This window comes from Arachis stenosperma, chromosome 10 (assembly GCF_014773155.1).
Source record: "Arachis stenosperma cultivar V10309 chromosome 10, arast.V10309.gnm1.PFL2, whole genome shotgun sequence".
NCBI classification, from domain to species: Eukaryota; Viridiplantae; Streptophyta; class Magnoliopsida; order Fabales; family Fabaceae; genus Arachis; species Arachis stenosperma.
The window spans coordinates 127,241,316-127,260,622 of NC_080386.1; the positions used below are offsets into that span (position 1 = coordinate 127,241,316).

The 19,307-nt window shown below is 31.8% G+C and overlaps 1 protein-coding gene and 1 long non-coding RNA gene across 3 annotated transcripts; one reads left to right on the top strand and one right to left on the bottom strand.

The window, feature by feature from the left end:
* Nucleotides 1-9,019: 9,019 nt before the first annotated feature.
* On the bottom strand, nucleotides 9,020-14,775 carry LOC130954747 (uncharacterized). Of its 2 annotated transcripts, XR_009076402.1 has the most exons (5): nucleotides 14,690-14,775; nucleotides 12,444-14,282; nucleotides 11,287-11,944; nucleotides 11,096-11,143; nucleotides 9,020-9,374 (listed from the first exon to the last, which is right to left on the bottom strand). It is a non-coding gene; the product is annotated as an uncharacterized LOC130954747 (long non-coding RNA). The 2 variants fall into 2 exon arrangements; XR_009076401.1 differs by having other exon boundaries at nucleotides 11,287-14,282.
* Nucleotides 14,776-16,684: 1,909 nt separating this feature from the next.
* On the top strand, nucleotides 16,685-18,217 carry LOC130958009 (malonyl-CoA:anthocyanidin 5-O-glucoside-6''-O-malonyltransferase-like). Its single transcript, XM_057884883.1, has one exon. It carries the CDS (start codon nucleotides 16,706-16,708, stop codon nucleotides 18,095-18,097), a length of 1,392 nt encoding a protein of 463 aa, XP_057740866.1. The 5' UTR covers nucleotides 16,685-16,705; the 3' UTR covers nucleotides 18,098-18,217.
* The last annotated feature ends 1,090 nt before the right edge of the window (nucleotides 18,218-19,307 follow it).

Below are 19,307 nucleotides of genomic sequence, written 5' to 3' on the forward strand. Positions count from 1 at the left end.
TCGATCACCCACAAGGTTCCTTCCACTTTGGCGTCTGTCTATATTTATATCCCCGTCAAAGATATTTTACAATAATTAGAAAAAAAAAATTGTCATGATGTTTTATGTGCTATTTTTAATGGATATAATAGTTAAGCGTAGGGTGTTCATAAAAAAAATTTAAAATGTGATTAACCGGTTAAAATATTATAATCACTAGTTTAATAAAATAATTTTAAAAATTATATCTATATTTTTTAAAATTAGATAACTAAAATCAAATTAAAAAAATCGGTTTTTAATTGGTTAACCAAAACTAAAACCAAATTAAAATCAAAACCTAATTTCAAAACGACAACATTCTTTTCCTTTTCGACAAAACCAAATTCACTATTCGCCGCCGTCAACTATTTTTCTCCTCTGCCTCTCGCGGAGCTCGCCGATAGTTCGTCGGACCTCTACCTCTTCGAGTCTTCACTTTGATTTGAGACTTTTTTTCTCTGTCTCGACACCCCATTCGCGTCTCTATCTTCACTTTGATTCGCCAAAGTATCTCTCTTTTTCGATTCTCTTCTTCTTTCATTGGTGGCTCACCGGAGCTCATCAATTGAGGTAAGCTTCTTCCTTGCCCTTGGTTCTGAATTCTATCCTGATTTTGTTATCTGGACTTTTTTCTATTTTTTGTTGATTTGTTCCTTTATTAGTATACTTCTCACTTTTTCATTTCAAAGGATTGAAAATGTGCAAATTTTAAAATTTCTCAGTATTGAACTCCTCATTTCAATAGATCCTGCTATAAGTTTCTTCTTCACTGTGGTTCACTTTTTGATTGGTTACGACTTAATTAATTTATATGAATTGAATAGAAAATTGTTGTTCTAATTATCTGTCTCATTAAATAGAAAATTGTTGTTCTGGCTGCTGCATTATGATATGTTTCTGCAACATTAAACTATAGTAATTTGGCCACTAATTTCAATTAAAAGGGATTATAGGATCACTTGAATAATCATAAATTTGATACCATGATTCCACCAATAATCAAATAACCCTTTCTAACGGTAAAAGAGGGTTATGCCTAATCTTAATCTTTTGTTCTGTAAATTATGCAATATTTAATTTAATCTAATTTGATATTTTTGTGATCATAACCTATTGGTTTATCCAAAATTATAAATAAATGAAAGGGCAATTTGCTGTTATAAATAAACTGGCCATCAATATTATCAAGTGGATATCGAAATACATTTTTTTTTCATAAACTATGTAAACCGCGACAGGAGTATCGCGGTTTACAAAATGCACGTAATCTGCTACAGGGGTGTCACGGATTACGTTCGAAGCCAAACTGCACATAATACGCGGTAGGGTGTCGCGGTTTGTGTGTGAATTGCAAATGTGCATAAACCGCTGTAGCGGTGTAGCGGTTTATGTTGATATGCAAAATGGTTAGTAACCACCGCAGGATCTCGCGGTTTCTGTGTATATGTGTTTTTTCTCCCAGTTGAACATGTTTTTCAACCTGAACCTTTAATTTTAGCATAGTTTGCACCACATCACCATGTCTGACATCTCACCAGTGGAAATAGAATTGCACATCATTTCAGTCATGAGCATAATTTTTGGATGTTTCACAAAAAGAGAAGGGGATTGTTAAGAATAGGTTTAAATTTTGTTTTTTATTTTTATTTTTTATAGATAATTTTTATTTTTAATTTCTTATATTTAAATTTTGGGAAAATGACACTCCCCTCTCCTGAGAAATACTAAAATGACACTTCCCTCCCTTCCCCTCTATTTGTAAAATGTACAGTTTAATCCATTTAGTTAAAAATATTAACAGAATATTTCATTTAAAAAAATTAAATATTTTATTCAATAAAATTAATATTCTAATTTACCATACTATCCCTTTATATTTATTTACTAACTAAACTCAATTTTTGAGTTAGGATTCCAATTCCCTCACAGTCGCGTTCCAACGCTATTTCTCTTTCAATCTCTTCAATTTTCTTTGGTTGTCTCTGCCATCGCTACCTAGGTGCTGCCATTGCTGCATAACTTTGTGTAATCATCGCCGTTATTATCAATTCAAGTAATAAGGTTTGATAAAGTTGTTAATAAATTTCAATAGTTTTATGAAACAAATTATTTATCAATATTAATTGTTATACATATTAGCAGTGGTAAGATTTTTTATTTAATGCTAAAATAATAGTAAAATATAAAAATAATTTATTAACAAAAAATTTTGGTAAAATCACAATTTAATAATTAAAAAATTATTGAAGGGTATATTAGAAAAAATAATTTAATTATTAATTTTTTAAAAATATTTTAGTAAAAATATAATTTAATCAATAAAAAAAAAATTTATTAAAGGGTATTTTAGTAAGCAAAATTTAATAACAAAAAAATAAAATTTTTTACTAAAGGATATTTTTGTAAAAATAATTTTGTTTTTCAAAAAAAAAATGAATAAAGTTAACATTAGTTAACACAAAATTTTAAAATGGATTAAAGAGGGGTTTTTTTAAAGGTTATAGGGGAGGGGAATGTATATTTTATAAATAGAGAGAAAGGGAGTGTCATTTTAACATCTCTCAGGGGAGGGAATGGCATTTTCTCTTAAATTTTTTATACCTTATTTTTAAATGTTGAAAATAACAAAAAAAAATGGGAAAGGTGGGGAATGTATATTTTATAAATAGAGAGAAAGGGAGTGTCATTTTAACATCTCTCAGGGGAGGGAATGGCATTTTCTCTTAAATTTTTTATACCTTATTTTTAAATGTTGAAAATAACAAAAATATGTTCAGCTGGTCTATTTTTAAAATGTATTTTTTAATATTTTAAAATATAAAATTATATTTTTATTAAATGTACGTTTTTAGTTAATTAATTTTTTATTAAGTTAACAATTTATTTTTATATAATATCAAACATGAAATACATTTGTTGAATTTATAGTCAATTTAGTTCTAAAATTTAGGATTGAACAAGTATATTTGTTAAATTTTTTTATTTAGCACTGAGTAGGTACTACCTAAATTAAAAGAGTTATCATGAATAATAGATTAACTTACTAGTCTTATTTTTTAATGGTTGATCTATATAAATACAATTACTTTAAGATTGTAATTTATTTCATATTTGTTATTATATAAAAATAAATTGTTAGACAGAGAACTTAGCCAATGAAATGGGCAAATAATTAGAGAAGGCATAGCCTAAAAAAAGCTAAATAAATAAACACATCACAGGCTCCAAAAAAATTGATCTTTTGATAAAATTGAAACAAAATAATAAAAAAGATACCCCTACCGCAGTTTATGTGATGATTTTCCTCCAACGTAATCCGCAACACCTTACGTTTATTTGTAAAGAACAACACCCCTGCCGCGGTTTACATAGTTTATGAAAAAAAAGCATTTCGGTATCCACTTTTCAAAATGTGTATTCTGATAAATTTGCGAGTCAGTTTATTTAATTTAGTAAATTGCCCTAAATGAAATTTTAAACTGAATTATACAATGTGTTAGTCTATTGAGACCATTTATTACTTGCATGACATGCAATTTGTATAGTTTAATTATTTGTCTTTTGAATATATATGTTAGATGTTAGATATTAGGAGTGGCAGAAGGGTGAACTTTTTGGCTACAAACTTGTGTGATTGTGTTTATTTAATTTTTTCTTGGTCTGATGCCAAGTGTGTTTGGAAGTAGAGATCCATTTGATGATCTTTTTTCAGTGACCCTTTTAATAGCTCAACTAACTACTTTAAATTACTTTTGTGCATTAGTTTATACAGTTGCACTTAATGTACAACTTTAGTATAGTGTTTAATTGGCTATGCCATTTGCTTCGGCCCCTAGCTCATTAGGTGAACGTTTAAGTTCTGGCACCTAATTAGGGACTCCATCTATAAGCCTAGCAATTAGAATTATATATTTTTTTCTGAGAGGTCCAATTATTTAGATAGTAATTTGATTAAGAAGCAATAATTGCACCTATATAGTTGCCTCAGAGCATTGCTTGCTGATAAAATTCACATAATATTCTTAAAAAGTGGGATGATTATTATTATTCAACTACTTCCTAGCTCTTGTTCCCTAAAATAGTGACATCATGTAATCTAATTATTATATATTACATAATATATATTTCTTAACTTCTTAAATGGTTATAATTGATAACACTTCCTAGCTCTTGTTCCCTAAAATCTTACTTGCTAATTAGTAATTAAAATGGTAATAATTGATGACACTCAACTTTTGGTGCTTGACTTTCAAACTCTAACAAGTTCTCAAAGGTTATCTAATTTAACATTTCTTATGGCAAGTGGTCGTCTCTTAAATAAATCGGATTGGATGCAACATGGCAGAAAACTAGTGTTAATTTTATTACCTTTAACTGAACTTGAATCGGTTTCAAGTATATGTATATATTGTTTGAATTTTGCTTTGTGCTTGATAACTAGTCCATTCTGTAAGAAGCTAATGTTATATGAATTAATTTGTTTTTTATGCAAGTATACTATATGGATATTTACATTTTAATTTGTATATATTTACAGATTTAATATTGTTGAAGTATTTAATAATTAGATTTTATGGCTTCTTATTCATAATGAGGTAGCCGATCGTGATCTCATATCAGAGTCTGCAGAACATTCGACTTCTACATTACTTCCTCTCCCAACTACATCATTTGAACGCAAAAATCGATCAACATTTTGGGACCACTTCAAGAGAACCCCTGATGATGAAAATAAGGCTCCATGTCAATACTATTTGAAAGTAATCAAGTGCGCGATTGGAACAAGTGCAATGAGATCACATTTAAAGGTTTGCATAAGCAACCCCAGTTCAAATAGAGACAAACGACAGAAAACAGGCACATCGCCTAGCCCAGAAGCACAAGTGTGTAGGTTTGATGTAGAATATGCTCAGAAAAAATTGATATCAATGTTTGTTCGCGAGGAGCTTCCATTTCGATTTGTAGAAAGTCAAGGTTTTAAAGAATATTTGGTGGCTTTGCAACCAGGATTCAACACTCTTTCACGTATTACATTGGCACGCGACATTTTGATGCTTTATGAGACAAAGAATGTTCAACTTCAAAAATATTTTTCCAAATACAGAGGAAGAGTTTGTCTTACAACTGATAAATGGGTTCGTGTCAGAATATGGCATATATATTTTTGACTACTCATTTCATCATGGACTGGAAGTTGCAAAAGAAAATACTAAATTTTTGCTAAGTCAGCTGCCACACGAGAGAGATTATGGCTCAAAATATTGAAGCTTGCTTGAATAGCTGGAATTTGAACAAGATCTTGAGTTTGACCATTGATAATGCATCGTCTAACGATATAAGAGTTATGTATTTACAAAGAAGGTTGATTTCTTGGAAGAGTTCAGCTTTGAATGGAGAGTATCTCCATATGCGGTGTTGTGTGCATATTTTAAACCTAATTGTGAAGGATGAATTGAAGGAGATTGATAATTCGATCGCTAAATTTTGAGATGCTGTGAAGTATGTTAGATCTTCAAATTCAATATTAACTAAGTTCAAGGCATGTATTGCACAAGAGAATATTCTACATAAGAGTCTTGTTTGCCTAGATGAAACGCGATGGAATTTTACATACTTAATGTTAGTAGCAACCTTAAAGTATCAGAAGGCATTTGAACTATTAGAAATGCAAGACAAAAAAATTGTTGAAGAATTAAACAAGGAAAGAGGGGTACCTTCAATTCAAGATTTGGGATTATACTAAGTCCGTGTTACCGTTTTTAGAGGTGTTTTACGATGCTACACTTCGCATCTTCGAATCCTCTTATGTTACTAGTAACTTATATATGAAAGAAGTGTTTGCTCTTGGAAGGAGGATTCAACAATATCATGATGATGATGATTTGAGCATAAGTCTTATGGCAAGTAAGATGAAAGCAAAATACAACAAGTATTGGGGAAATGCAAAAACTATTAACATGTTAATTGTCGTAGTTCTAGATCCTTGCCATAAATTGGATTATGTTGAGTGGTGCCTAGTTAATTCTTTTGGTGTGAAAGTGGGCAGTGAATTGATGACAAAGTTGTCTTTTTGTCTTTGTTCACTTTATAATTTATATCAAGGTGCATATGAAGGAAACCAAGATGATACCCTCTCGGGTGCAAGTAATAAAGCCAAAGACATTTATGATATGGGGTTATATCGCCGTTCAACCGATCGCAATCCAATCTTAACTTGATCGTTATTTGAATGAAGGCTGTGCCTTTGGATATTCTAGGAGGGTGGAAGGCTAACTCGAATCGATTTTTCGTCTAGCAAATATGGCACGGGACATATTGGCTATACCAGCTTTAACAGTAGCTTCCGAGTCTGTTTTTAATATAGGGGAGAATCATCGATCAATATCGTAGCTCATTGACTCCTAAGATAGTAGAATCCCTTGTATACACCGAAGATTGGCTTAAAGGAGACTTTTTCTCTTCTCTTGCACGTGAAAATTTTGAAGAGCTTGAAAAGTCGAGCAAGGTAAATTGAATATTAAATCTCTTAAATATATCATATGACTATTTATCAATTCCAATATCTATTCTATAGTTTTTCTCTATCAGTTAGCTTGAATATGGAACATGCTTAACACATAATCTTCCCTTATAAGTTCATTTCTAATCATAGTCATATGGAACATGAGCAATGATTGGAGTGAAAAAAATTATTAAGGGGCGAGAGATTTGACCATCGTTAATTGAATATAGAGCATAATTTTATTTGTTGCTTAATTGGTAAAAAGAATCGGTTTGTTTGATTTACTTATAAAATCTTTTAGTTTAACTTATGTAGATTCAAATGATGAATAAAATTAATTAAATTATTCCATTAGTCTTTATAATTTTTTAAAATTTATAATTATAGATTTTTTTTGTGCGAATTTGATTTTATCAGAGGACATTACTTGTTCAGTAGGTCCAAGTTCAATTGTGCTTTATAAAAAGACTTTCTAGTCATCCTCAATCGCAATTAAACCTGGACTCATTGAACAAGTAATGTCTTCTGATAAAATCAAATTTGCACACAAAAAAAGCTATAATTATAAATTTAAAAAAATTATAAAGTCTAATCAAATAATTTAATTAATTTTATTCATCATTTGAATCTACATAAGTTAAACTAAAATATTTTCTAAATAAATCAAACAAACTGATTCTTTTTGCCAATTAAGCAACAAATAAAATTATGTTCTATATTCAATTAAGCGATGGTCAAATCTCACCCCTTAATAATTTTTTTCCCTTCCAATCATTCCTCATGTTCCATATGACTATGATTAGAGATGAACATGCAAGAGAAGATTAAGTATTAAGCATGTTCCGTATTCAAACTAAATTAGAATTGATAAATTATCATATGATATATTTAAGAGACATTTAATATTCAATTTACCTTACTCGACCTTTTCAAATTCTTCGAAATTTTCAGGTGCAAGAGATGAGAAAAAGCCTCCTCTAAGGCTTCTACCATCTTAGGAGTCAATGAGCTATAATATTGATCGATGATTCTTCCTCATACTAAAAGCAGACTCGAAAGCTACTGTTAAAACTGGTATAACCAATATGTCCCGTGCATATTTGGTAAGACGGAAAACCGATTCGAGTTAGTCTTCCACCATCCTAGAATATCCAAAGGCTTATCATCTGGCTCACAGTCTTCATTCAAATAACAATCAAACTCATATTTAACATTGGATTTGCAACCCATTGATCGGCGATATAACCCCATATCATAAATGTCATTGGCTTTATCACTTGCACTCGGTTGGGAGAGGATATCATCTTGGTTTCCTTCATCTGCACCTTGATATAAATTATAAAGTGAATGAAGACAAGAAGACAACTTTGTCTTCAATTCACCGTCCACTTCCGCACCAAAAGAATTAATGAAGCACCACTCAACATAATCCAATTTATGACAAGGATCTAAAACTACGGCAATTAACAACATGTTAATAGTTTTTGCATTTTTCCAATACTTGTTATATTTTGCTTTCATCTTACTTACCATAAGACTTATGCTTAAATCATCATCATCATCACAATATTGTTAAATCCTCCTTCCAAAAGCAAACACTTCTTTTAGAGCAAACACTTCTTTCATGTATAAGTTACTAGTGACACAAGAGGATCTAGAGATGCGAAGTGTAGCATCATAAAATATCTCTAAAAACGGTAAGACGGACTTAGCATAATCTCAATTTTGAATTGAATGTACTCCTCTTCCCTTGTTTAATTCTTCAACAAATTTTTTGTCTTGCATCTCTAATAGTTCAAATGCCTTCTGATGCTTTAAGATTGCTACTAACATTAAGTGTGTAGAGTTCCATCGCATTTCAACATCTAGACAAACAAGACTCTTATGTGAAATATTCTCTTGTACAATACATGCCTTGAACCTAGTTAATCTTGAATTTGAAGATCTAACATACTTTACAGCATCTCGAATTTTGGCGACCGAATCATCAATCTCCTTCACAATCAGGTTTAAAATATGCGCACATCGCATATGGAGATACTTCCATTCAAAATTAAACTCATCCAAAAATCAACCTTCTTTGTAAATACATAACTCCTACATCGTTAGATGATGCATTATCAACTGTCATACTCAAGATCTTGTTCAACTTCCAGCTATTCAAGCAAGTTTTAACATTTTGAGCCATAATCTCTTCCATGTGGCCGATGACGTGCAAAAATTTAGTATTTTCTTTTGCAATTTCTAGTCCATATCAATGAAATGAGTAGTCAAACACATATATGCCATATTCTGACACGAACTCCAGTTATCAGTTGTAAAGACAAACCCTTCCTCCGTATTTGGAAAAGTATTTTTTGAAGTTGAACCTTCTTTGTTTCATAAAGCATCAAGATGTCACGTGCCAATGTATTACGTGAAAGAGTGTTGAATCCTAGTTGCAAAGCCGCCGAATATTCTTTAAAACCTTGACTTTCTACAAATCGAAAAGGAAACTTCTCGCGAATAAACATCGATATCAATTTTTCCCAAGCATAGTATGCATCAAACCTACCCACTTGTGCTTCTAAGCTAGGCGATGTGCCTGTTTTTTTGTCGTTTGCCTCTATCTAAACCGGGATTGCTTATGCAAATCTTTAAATGTGATCTCATTGCTTTTGTTCCATTTCCACACTTGATCACTTTTAAACAGTATTAACATTGAGCCTTATTTTCATCATCAGAGATTCTCTTGAAATGGTCCCAAACTATTGATCTTGCGTTCAGATGATGTGGTTAGGAGCGAAGGTAATGTAGAAGTCGAATGCTCTACAAATTCTGACATGGGAATATCACGATCGGCTACTTCATTCTGAATAAGAAGCCATAAAATCTAATTATTAAATACTTCCAACAATATTAAATCTGTAAATATATACAAATTAAAATGTAAATATCCATATAGTATACTAGCACAAAAAAAAATTAATTCATGTAACATTAGCTTCTTACATAATGGACTAGTTATCAAACACAAAGTAAAGTTCAAACAATATATATATATATATATATATATATATATATATATATATATATATATATAGATATACTTGAAATCGATTCAAGTTCAGTTAAAGGTAATAAGATTAACACTAGTTATCTGCCATGTTGCATCCAATCCAATTTATTTAAGAATCGACCACTTGCCATATGAAATGTTGAATCAAATAACCATTGAGAACTTGAGAATTTGTTAGAGTTTGAAAGTCAAGCACCAAAAGTTGAGTGTCATCAATTATTACCATGCTTAATTACTAATTACCAAGTAAAATTTTAGGGAACGAGAGCTAGGAAGTGTCATCAATTATAACCATTTAAGAAGTTAAGAAATATATATTATGTAATATATAATAATTATATTACATTATGTTACTATTTTAGGGAACAAGAGCTAGGAAGTGGCCGAATAATAATAATCATCCCACTTTTTAAGAATATGATGTGAAGTTTATCAACAAGTAGTGCTCTAAGGCAACTATATAGGTGTAATTATTGCTTTGTAATCAAATTACTATCTAAATAATTGGACCTAACAAAAAAATATATGTATATAATTCTAATTGCTAGGCTTATAGATGGAGTCCCTAATTAGGTTCCAGAACTTAAACGTTCACCCAGTGAGCTAGGGGCCGAAGCAAAATGGCATATCCAATTAAATACCAAGACTAAAATTGTACATTACGTGCAACTATATAAACCAATGCAGAAAAGTAATGGAGAACACAGAAAAGTAATTTAAAGCAGTTAGTTGAGCTATTAAAAGGGTCACTGAAAAAAGGACCGTCAACTGGATCTCTGCTTCCAAACACACTTGGCATCATCATCATACTTCTACCGAATCCAAAATCTCAAAACCCATATCTGGATTCAATAATATTATCTCCAACTTCTCTACCCTTCTTCATACTCATTATAATCTAATCTTCACAATACAAAGCAACAAAAGACCAAGAAGAAAAAATTAAATAAACACAATCACACACAAGTTTGTAGCCAAAAAGTTCACCCTTCTACCACTCCTTCTAATATCTAACATCTAACATATATATTCATAAGACAAATATTTAAACTACACAAATTGCATATCATGCACGTAATAAATGGTTTCAATAGATTAACACATTGTATAATTCAGTTTAAAATTTCATTTATTTATAATTTTGGATAAACCAATAGGTTATGATCACAAAAAATTAAATTAGATTAAATTAAATATTGCATAATTTACGGAACAAAAGATTAGGATTAGGCATAACCCTCTTTTACTGTTAGAAAGGGTGATTTGATTATTGGTGGAATCATGGTATCAAATTTATGATTATTCAAAGTGATCCTACAACCCCCTTTAATTGAAATCAGTGGCCAAATTACTATAGTTTAATGTTGCAGAAACACATCATAATGCAGCAGCCAGAATAACAATTCTCCATTCAATGAGACAGATAATTAGAACAACAATTCTCCATTCAATTCATACAAATTAATTAAGTCCTAACCAATGAAAAAGTGAACCACAATGAAAAAGAAACTTACAGCAGGATCCATTGAAATGAAGAGTTCAATACTGGCAGATTTTAAAATCTGCACATTTTCAATCCATTGAAATGTCAGAAGTATACTAATGAAGGAACAAAACAGAACAAATCAACAAAATAGAAAAAACACAAATAACAAATTCAAGATAAAACTCAGAACCCAGAACCAAGGGCAAGGAGGAGGCTTACCTCAATTGATGAGCTCCGGCGAGCCACCAACGAAAGAAGAGAACCTAAAAGGAGAGATACTCCGGCGAATCAAAGTGAAGACAAAGTCGCGAATGTGAGGTCGAGGCATAGAGACAGAGTCTCCAATCAAAGTGATGAATCGAAGAGATCTCGAATCAAAGTGATGACTCGAAGAGATAGAGGTCCGACGAACCACCGGCAAGAGGCAGAGGAGAAGAACTGTTGACGGCGACAAAGAGTGAATTTGGTTTTGTCGAAGAGGAGAACGGTTGTCATTTTGAAATTAGGTTTTGATTTTAATTTGGTTTTGGTTTTGGTTAATCAGTTAAAATTCGATTTTTTTAATTTGGTTTTGGTTAACCAATTTCAAAAAATATAGATATGATTTTTAAAATTGTTATTAAACTGATTAACCAAAATGTGGTTATAGTTTTTTAACCGATTAACCACATTTTATTTTTTTTATGAACATCCCTAATATAAATTCTCTCCGTCCTAACTAAACCCTCTTTCTCCATTGCTTTGAAAGCTTCAAAAGTTATTGCTTTTGTGTGCTTCATCTTGTTTGCTTTGCCTGATTGTTGCTTTGTCTCTTTTGTTCCTTTTGTTAATTTTGAAGGTTTGGCCTTCTTTGTCACCATCGTGTTTTGTCTTGAACCTAGTACATTGGTAGTTTCTTATGATAACAATAATTTTTGCCTAAAGCTGCGTTTATTTACAGAGACAGGACATTGAGACATAAAATTGTGTTTGGCAGAGGAGACATGTACAGAGACAATGTGTCCAGAGACACTAAATTAGTGTATTTTGTGTCCATCCTGACAGGAAGGACACGCAGACACTAACAAATAACACAACTTATTTTTTATTTTTTCTTTCATTATTCTTGTTAATTTTTCATAATTATATTTCTTATTGTTATATTTTTTATCTCAAATTTTTTGAATGAAAAAAAAAATAGGAATAAATTGAATTTTCATAATTTGTTCTAGTTTATCACCAAATAGAATACAAGAACACAATTTTTTATCTCTGTCCATCAGTGTCTTGTCTTGTCCTGTCCTATTCTCAATGTCTTGTCCTATTTTTAGAAACAAACGCAGCCTTACATATTTAAACTCACATGATATAGGCTAGTAATAGAAATTCAAACTCACACTTGGAAGTCTTTGTAGACATCCCATCTTATTATGTCCAATTACACCACATCCTGAGCATTTTTGTTGCTTCCCCAGCTCTAGACATAGTTGAACCACTTGGCTCTTCATCTTGTCCCCGGGTTTTCTTTTTGGTAGGCCGGCCTATAGGCTTTCTATATGTTGAGGGCATCAAATCTGGATGCTCGATCAGTTCTTTCCAACAATTGCTCTCCATTGCAAGAACTAATTACATGTTGGTAAAAAATGCAACATATGCATCTCTTTTATAACAGTTATCAACGTAATTTCTAACATCATTCTTGGCACGATTTATGGCACTAACTGCATGAGGACAAGGAAAACCAGTTAAATGAAATTTTCTACAAGAGCATTCGTGCTTAACCCTCTTGGGACGGTAGGACTTTTAGTTAGTGCCTCTGGAAGTAGTTGAACTTGAAGCTTTACTGAGGATCCAGAATTTGACATCAGGAGCTCGTGCCAATGGTAATATAGCCTCCGCCATTGTACCTCAAAGCTGTCATTGATGTCCACCAACTTCTTTACCCTTAAAGATTTTGGGTTTGACAATTGCACATGTTCCACTTGTTTTGTGCCCTTTCTTTAATCCTTCAAATTCAGTCTTGGATTCACTTCAACCTTCCTCTTAAACAGCTTGTCCAAACCACTTAGATTTCATCACTCGGATGTTAAATAATGAGCTGCAACTGTGACAGTTTTCTTTCTTAGTTTGGTTAGAGTATGGCTGGCCTTGTTTAGGTTTGCTCTTTTGTTTGTATGTGTGTAGCCTTCTCTCTTGAAGGTTGGTTTCAAAAAAAAAAAAAAACCAATTATCCTCAGTCGGCATCTTCACTCCATATACAAACCATCCACAACCATCCTTACATTAGCTCTCATTCAACCCTTATCGACAACTGGAAACTTACCATTTCTGCCACTATGCACGACATATGTAGTCACCGCATCCTTGAATTCCTCTCTTGTAGCAAATAATGTTCTAACCTCCCACCCATAAGCACTCATGTCCGTCAACTCATTATACACCGGAAATGTTTTGTATTCTTTGTCCCCTTCAGTAGGCAAATCTTCTAATTCATTACTATCCAGCCCCTCATCCTCACTAAGCCCACTGCTTTGCACCCCGCCAGCCTTTTTCTTCTTCTTTGACTCAATGTTTCTTTTCTTTTCTTTTTCTTAATTTCTTGATACAGTTCTTCCAAAGTGATGTCAACGTCAAAGAGAGCATCATCCCCATAGAAATCATCTTCATTGTCATTGAAGTAAAGATCTTCATCTTCCTCACTTAAAGAATCAGCATTGTTGGCATGGGCTTCTTCTTCTCCATGTATTTGAATTTTATCCAAACCAACATCCTTAACAACTTGGACCTCAACTATATTAGGAACTTAGGCCTCCACATCCACACTTTGGGCATCCACTTCCACATCAACATCATTACTTCATTAGTGTTACCACCACCAACATCTAAATAACCAATCTCATAGGGAAAATCATCAGGCTCAGATGTCTTATGCATCACAAACAAGTTGACAACACCCTTTTCAACTCCAACATTCGCCATGGCCATTGCATCTACATCAGTCTTCAACTGTCTCAACCCTTCGTCTATACCCAACCCACAATCTTTGTACCACAACACAGCAATGTTGTCTTCAAAATATCCTAACTTCTCTAAAATGTCATAAACCTAAATTATCCCCAATTGATCACGATTTGTCCAATCCACCATTGTGTTTTCATCTTTTAAATACTGTCAGACTCCCTCTTTATTATTAAAGGTTCCTCTATGATGGAACTTAATGTTAAAATAGTCCATATCTGATATGCATTTCAAATTCCATGTTTAGAACATGAACTAGAAAACCTAACAGGAACAAATTTTCAAGTATAAAAAACAGAGCAACAACATTTCAAAAGGGTTAAAAACAAAATAGAGCACACTCTTTCAGGGAAAAAAAAAACAGTATTTGAAACGAAAAAATAATAATTTCAAAGAAACAAAAACAACACTTCGAAATACACAGGATTTGAAAAAATAGAGCATCAATGATGGTTGCTAAACCTAAAAATTACAGCTCTTCACAACCTTTTCAACAATAGGAGTCAAACACACATGGAAAATCCTAAACCTTGCCATCAACAACCCCAAACCCAAAAAAAAAAAAAGAATCGAAAATCTAAAAAAAAATGAAACGCTGCAAACGAGAACCAGGAGAGATGCTTACCCCCGATCGTGTTGCCTCCGTCGGGGAACACATGTTGTCGCCGGTCCAACTGAAGCCGCTAGTGTGCCTGGAGCCGCCGTTCGTGCTTCAACGATTAAGTGAGTGTGCTTGGGAGAACCGGAGAAGTAACGTTTAATTAGAGGGGTAAAGTAGTAATTCCCCAACTTTCGTATCACTCAGCTCCGTTAATGGTTCAACGCTGTTAACGACTAAGCGTATTTTTTTATCAAATTTAAAAATGTTTGAAATAAAATTAAGGTTAAAGACAAAAAATACACTTAACTATTTTAATTATTATCTACTTTATAACAATAAAAATCTTTAAATAAGATGTATTAAAAGGATAGAAAATGAAATTAATAAATTTTAAATTTAGCCATTAGGTAGAATTGAAAATTTAAGGAATTACTAATTTAAAATAAAAATAAATTACAATCATCGTGCAATAGAATGTTTAAAAATTTAATTAAAAATTTACATATAATTATATTTATGTAGATGTAATATTTGATAGTTAAAATTTAAAAATTATTAAATAATAATTAAAAAAATTAAATATGTCAAATTATTATATAATTTTTAATTAACAATTTTATATATAAATAACTGTACCCAGCAGGTGTTTCTACAAAAAAAATTTAATCTAATGAAAAAATTATTACTCATAAAAAAACCAATGATTATCATAATTATCTTTTTGTTTTTAGTAATAGCAAAATGAATTTGTCAATTCACATGAAGAAAATAATTTATCCCAAAAAAAAAAAAGACAACGAGTCGGAGTCGTTTCTGGTCTAGGTTGATGCAGCGCCGTGACAACGATCCACACAATCGACCGGCGCTGCTAGGTATTTGCCGGTGTAAACGGCGGCATTGGCACGACCGTGTTGCGGTTAAAAAAGACGAAAAAAAAATGTACCACCATTGAGAAAGAGAGTCTTTATTTTTTTGTTAATACCGTTAGAAAAAAAGTGTTTTGGTTTTTATTTTTTTATAACTAACGACAATCAATTTTAATTTATTTTAAATTTTAAATTAACAAAAATTTAAAACTAATAAATTGATTATAATTTAATTTAAATTTTAATTTAATTCTATTGTACTTATTATATACTAATATATTGTATACTAATGATATTGACTTTTTATACTTTTCTTTTGGATATTTATATAGAGAGAACAGATTCCCAAACTCAAATTTATTGAATCACGTAACCATGTTTATGGGTGCAAATAATGCTTAATAAAGACAAACTATGGCCCACTTTTTGGAGAGCAACGTGTCATCTACAATATTCAAAAAAAAAATAAAACAATTAATACGTATGCAATAATAAAAAATCAACTTAAATTTATTTATTTAATATTTATTTATTTAAAAATAAATAAATATTAAATAAAAAAATTTAGATTAATTTTTTATTATTTATATAATATTAAAAAATATTTTTATATATTAAAATTAATTATTATATATTTATAAATAAATATATTTATAAATTAATTAATTTATATTTATTTTATATTTTAATATATATTTTATATTAATAATTAATTTAAATAATTAATTTTGATTAAAACTTAAAAAAATAAATAATATTATATTATTGATAAATATTATATTATCAATTTTGACATTTATATTCATATTTATATATAGTTTGTATATAAAAAATATAAATTTATACTTATATTTATTAAAAATTTCTACATATGAATTAATATAATTTACATTTATGTTTTTAAAATTTATATACATAAAATAAAAAATTATTTATTAAAAATATTTTAATATTTACATAATTAAATAATAACTAAAAATAATAAAAATTGTTCATCTGAAGAATTTTTTAAAAATATCTATATTATATTCTCTGTGTAAATTTTTCCCAGAGAAATTGCTGTGTGCGGGCTGGACCCACACTGGCGCCATAGTGCCATCCAGATACATAAGTTGCAACGAAAAAAATAAAATCTAATAACTTGCATCTCTGTCATTTTTTTTTTTTTTTTTTGATGATGGCGCAAACACCACGACCGATCAAAGTCCATGAAGTTTACAGGGTATCGCCGTCACAAACCACCACCACCCTACCCCTCACCTTCTTCGACATAAGATGGCTAAGGCTTCAACCAGTTGAGCGTCTCTTCTTCTACGCATTCCCAAACCCAACCATTTCTTTCTTTGACTCTCTTCTTCCCAATCTCAAACGCTCCCTTGAACTCACTCTCCAACACTTCTTCCCCCTCGCCGGTAACATCACTTGGCCACAAGATTCTCCGATTCCTATCATCACCTACGTCCCCGGACATGACTCCGTTTCTCTCATTGTTTCAGAGTCAAACGATGACTTTGACCACATTTCCTCTGACTTCTGTGAGGTTTCCAAACGACGCCGTTTGGTACCTAGCTTGAGCGTTTCCGATGACAAAACCTCTTTGCTCGCATTACAGGTTACTCTCTTCCCAAACTCCGGCTTCGTCATCGGAATAACAACTCACCATGCAGGTGTCGATGGAAACTCTTCAACGGTTTTTGTAAAAGCGTGGGCGTACGCGTGCTCCAAGATCATGGAACATCCATCTCTCTCAACTTTCCCAACGATATCGTTACCTGAAAATCTAACACCGTTTCTTGATAGATCCGTTATAATGGACGCGAAAGGACTCGCCCAATTGTTTTCTGACACGTGGATGAACTTCTCTGGACCAAACAATAGGAGCGTCAGGCTCTGGGAAAACAAAAACAACCGTGAAGAAGTCCAGCTCGATAATAATGAATCGGTTAAAGGCGTGTTTGAATTGAAGCCCTCGCATATTCAGAAGCTCAAGAATTATGTGAAATCCAAAACCGGCATCGTTAAGGTTTCAACTTTTTCTGTTACAGTTGCTTATTCATTATCATGCTTAGTGAAAGCAGAACAACCAGAGCAGGAGCAAGTTGCTCTTGTGTTCCCTGTGGATTGTAGATCAAGATTGGAACCAGTGGTTTCCCCAACTTATTTTGGTAACTGCCTCTTGGGGCGTTTGGTTTCGGAAGAGACAGAGAAGGTGATGGCAAGCGAGGGGTTCGTTACCGTGCTGAAAGGGATAAGCGAGGTTTTGAATGGGTTGGAGAGTGGGGTTTTGAATGACGTAGAGAAATGGAAGAGGAAGATTGAATCTGTTTTTTTGGAAGGAAAGAGAGCGTACTCCGTTGCTGGTTCAACCCGGTTCGGGGTTTATGGGGTTGATTTTGGATATGGAAGGCCTAAGAAAGTTGATGTTGCTTCGGTGGATAAAACCGGAGCTTTTGCACTTTCTGAGAGTAGAAATGGTGATAGTGGTGTTGAGATTGCTTTGGCTTTGAAGAAGGAACAAATGGAGGTTTTTTCATCTCTTTTTTATGGTCAATTTGAATCTTTTTGATATATCTTGAAACTTGAATAGTAAATTCTAGTAAGTTTATATTTTTTGGTGACTGTTCCGTTTGTGATGGTCTTGCCGAGCTATACCAACTTCTATACCTAAAGAGCTGTTTTTGTTGGATGGGCTACACATCAACTTTATTCAAACATCGTAAGTGAAATACCTGCAAAAGATGCTTCGATCTTCAAGTCATAAGTAAATCTTTAACTATAAAAAAAAAAAAAAGAAAAGCAAAATAAATAAAGAATATGAGTGTGTTGTGATGTGTTGTTTTTGTTTTTTATATAGAGTAAGAATTTATTGTGTTAGTTATGAGATTTGTCGAGATCCATGGTCAGTCAAACATATCGTTATATGAGTTCTGAAATTAAACCGTTCGAGATTTTAGATACACATCATAGCTCCCAAGCTTGACTTGTGTCAAAGAAAACAGAGCAAGTTTTGTTACTTCTATACCTCGGTAATGTCTTGTGGTGTGTAATAGAGTGCCCTAGTCTCAAATTCATTCTAATTCATTTGAAGAATGTGAAAAGTTTAGTTATTAATTATATTTTAAATGTTACCTACTTTCATGCGCTCCTAAATTGATTGATGTTCGGTGAATTCTTAATCGTTTGATCAATTTATTTTGAATATTTTTTATAAATGATTCAGATTGAAGACAGTTAAGTATACACAGCCGTAGTTTTTACTATTGTCTTAAGGTAATGCTATTGTGCAGAAGTTTCTTTTTTTTTTTTTCAGTAGGTGCTGAAATAAATTGGTTGTACTTAGAAAGGGACGCCTGTTACTGCTGCCAGAAGCAGAGACAAGACCTCAATTAAGTCAACCATGGCAGGAACCTGTTCGGACAAATGCAGTATGTTTATGTTATGAAATGGCGTAATTAGCATGGATTAATTTGTTCTTAATTATGCTAACAATTGGATTAACTTTTTTTGTTGGGACTGGGCTCTTATTTTTTTAAAGTAGTCTGGATTGAAAATGTGTATACTTGATCCAAGCAATTTTGGCATAAGACTTTTTAATAATAATAATAATAATAATAATAATAATTGATGTGATGATTGCTAAGATTTTGTCACTCACATCCAGGAGTGTCCCACCTTTTTATGAAGTGGGCCAAAAAAATGAAATGAAATTTATTATCATGTCTATTTTTAGTTTTTTACCCATTATTTTACACATCATTTTTAACATATAGATATTT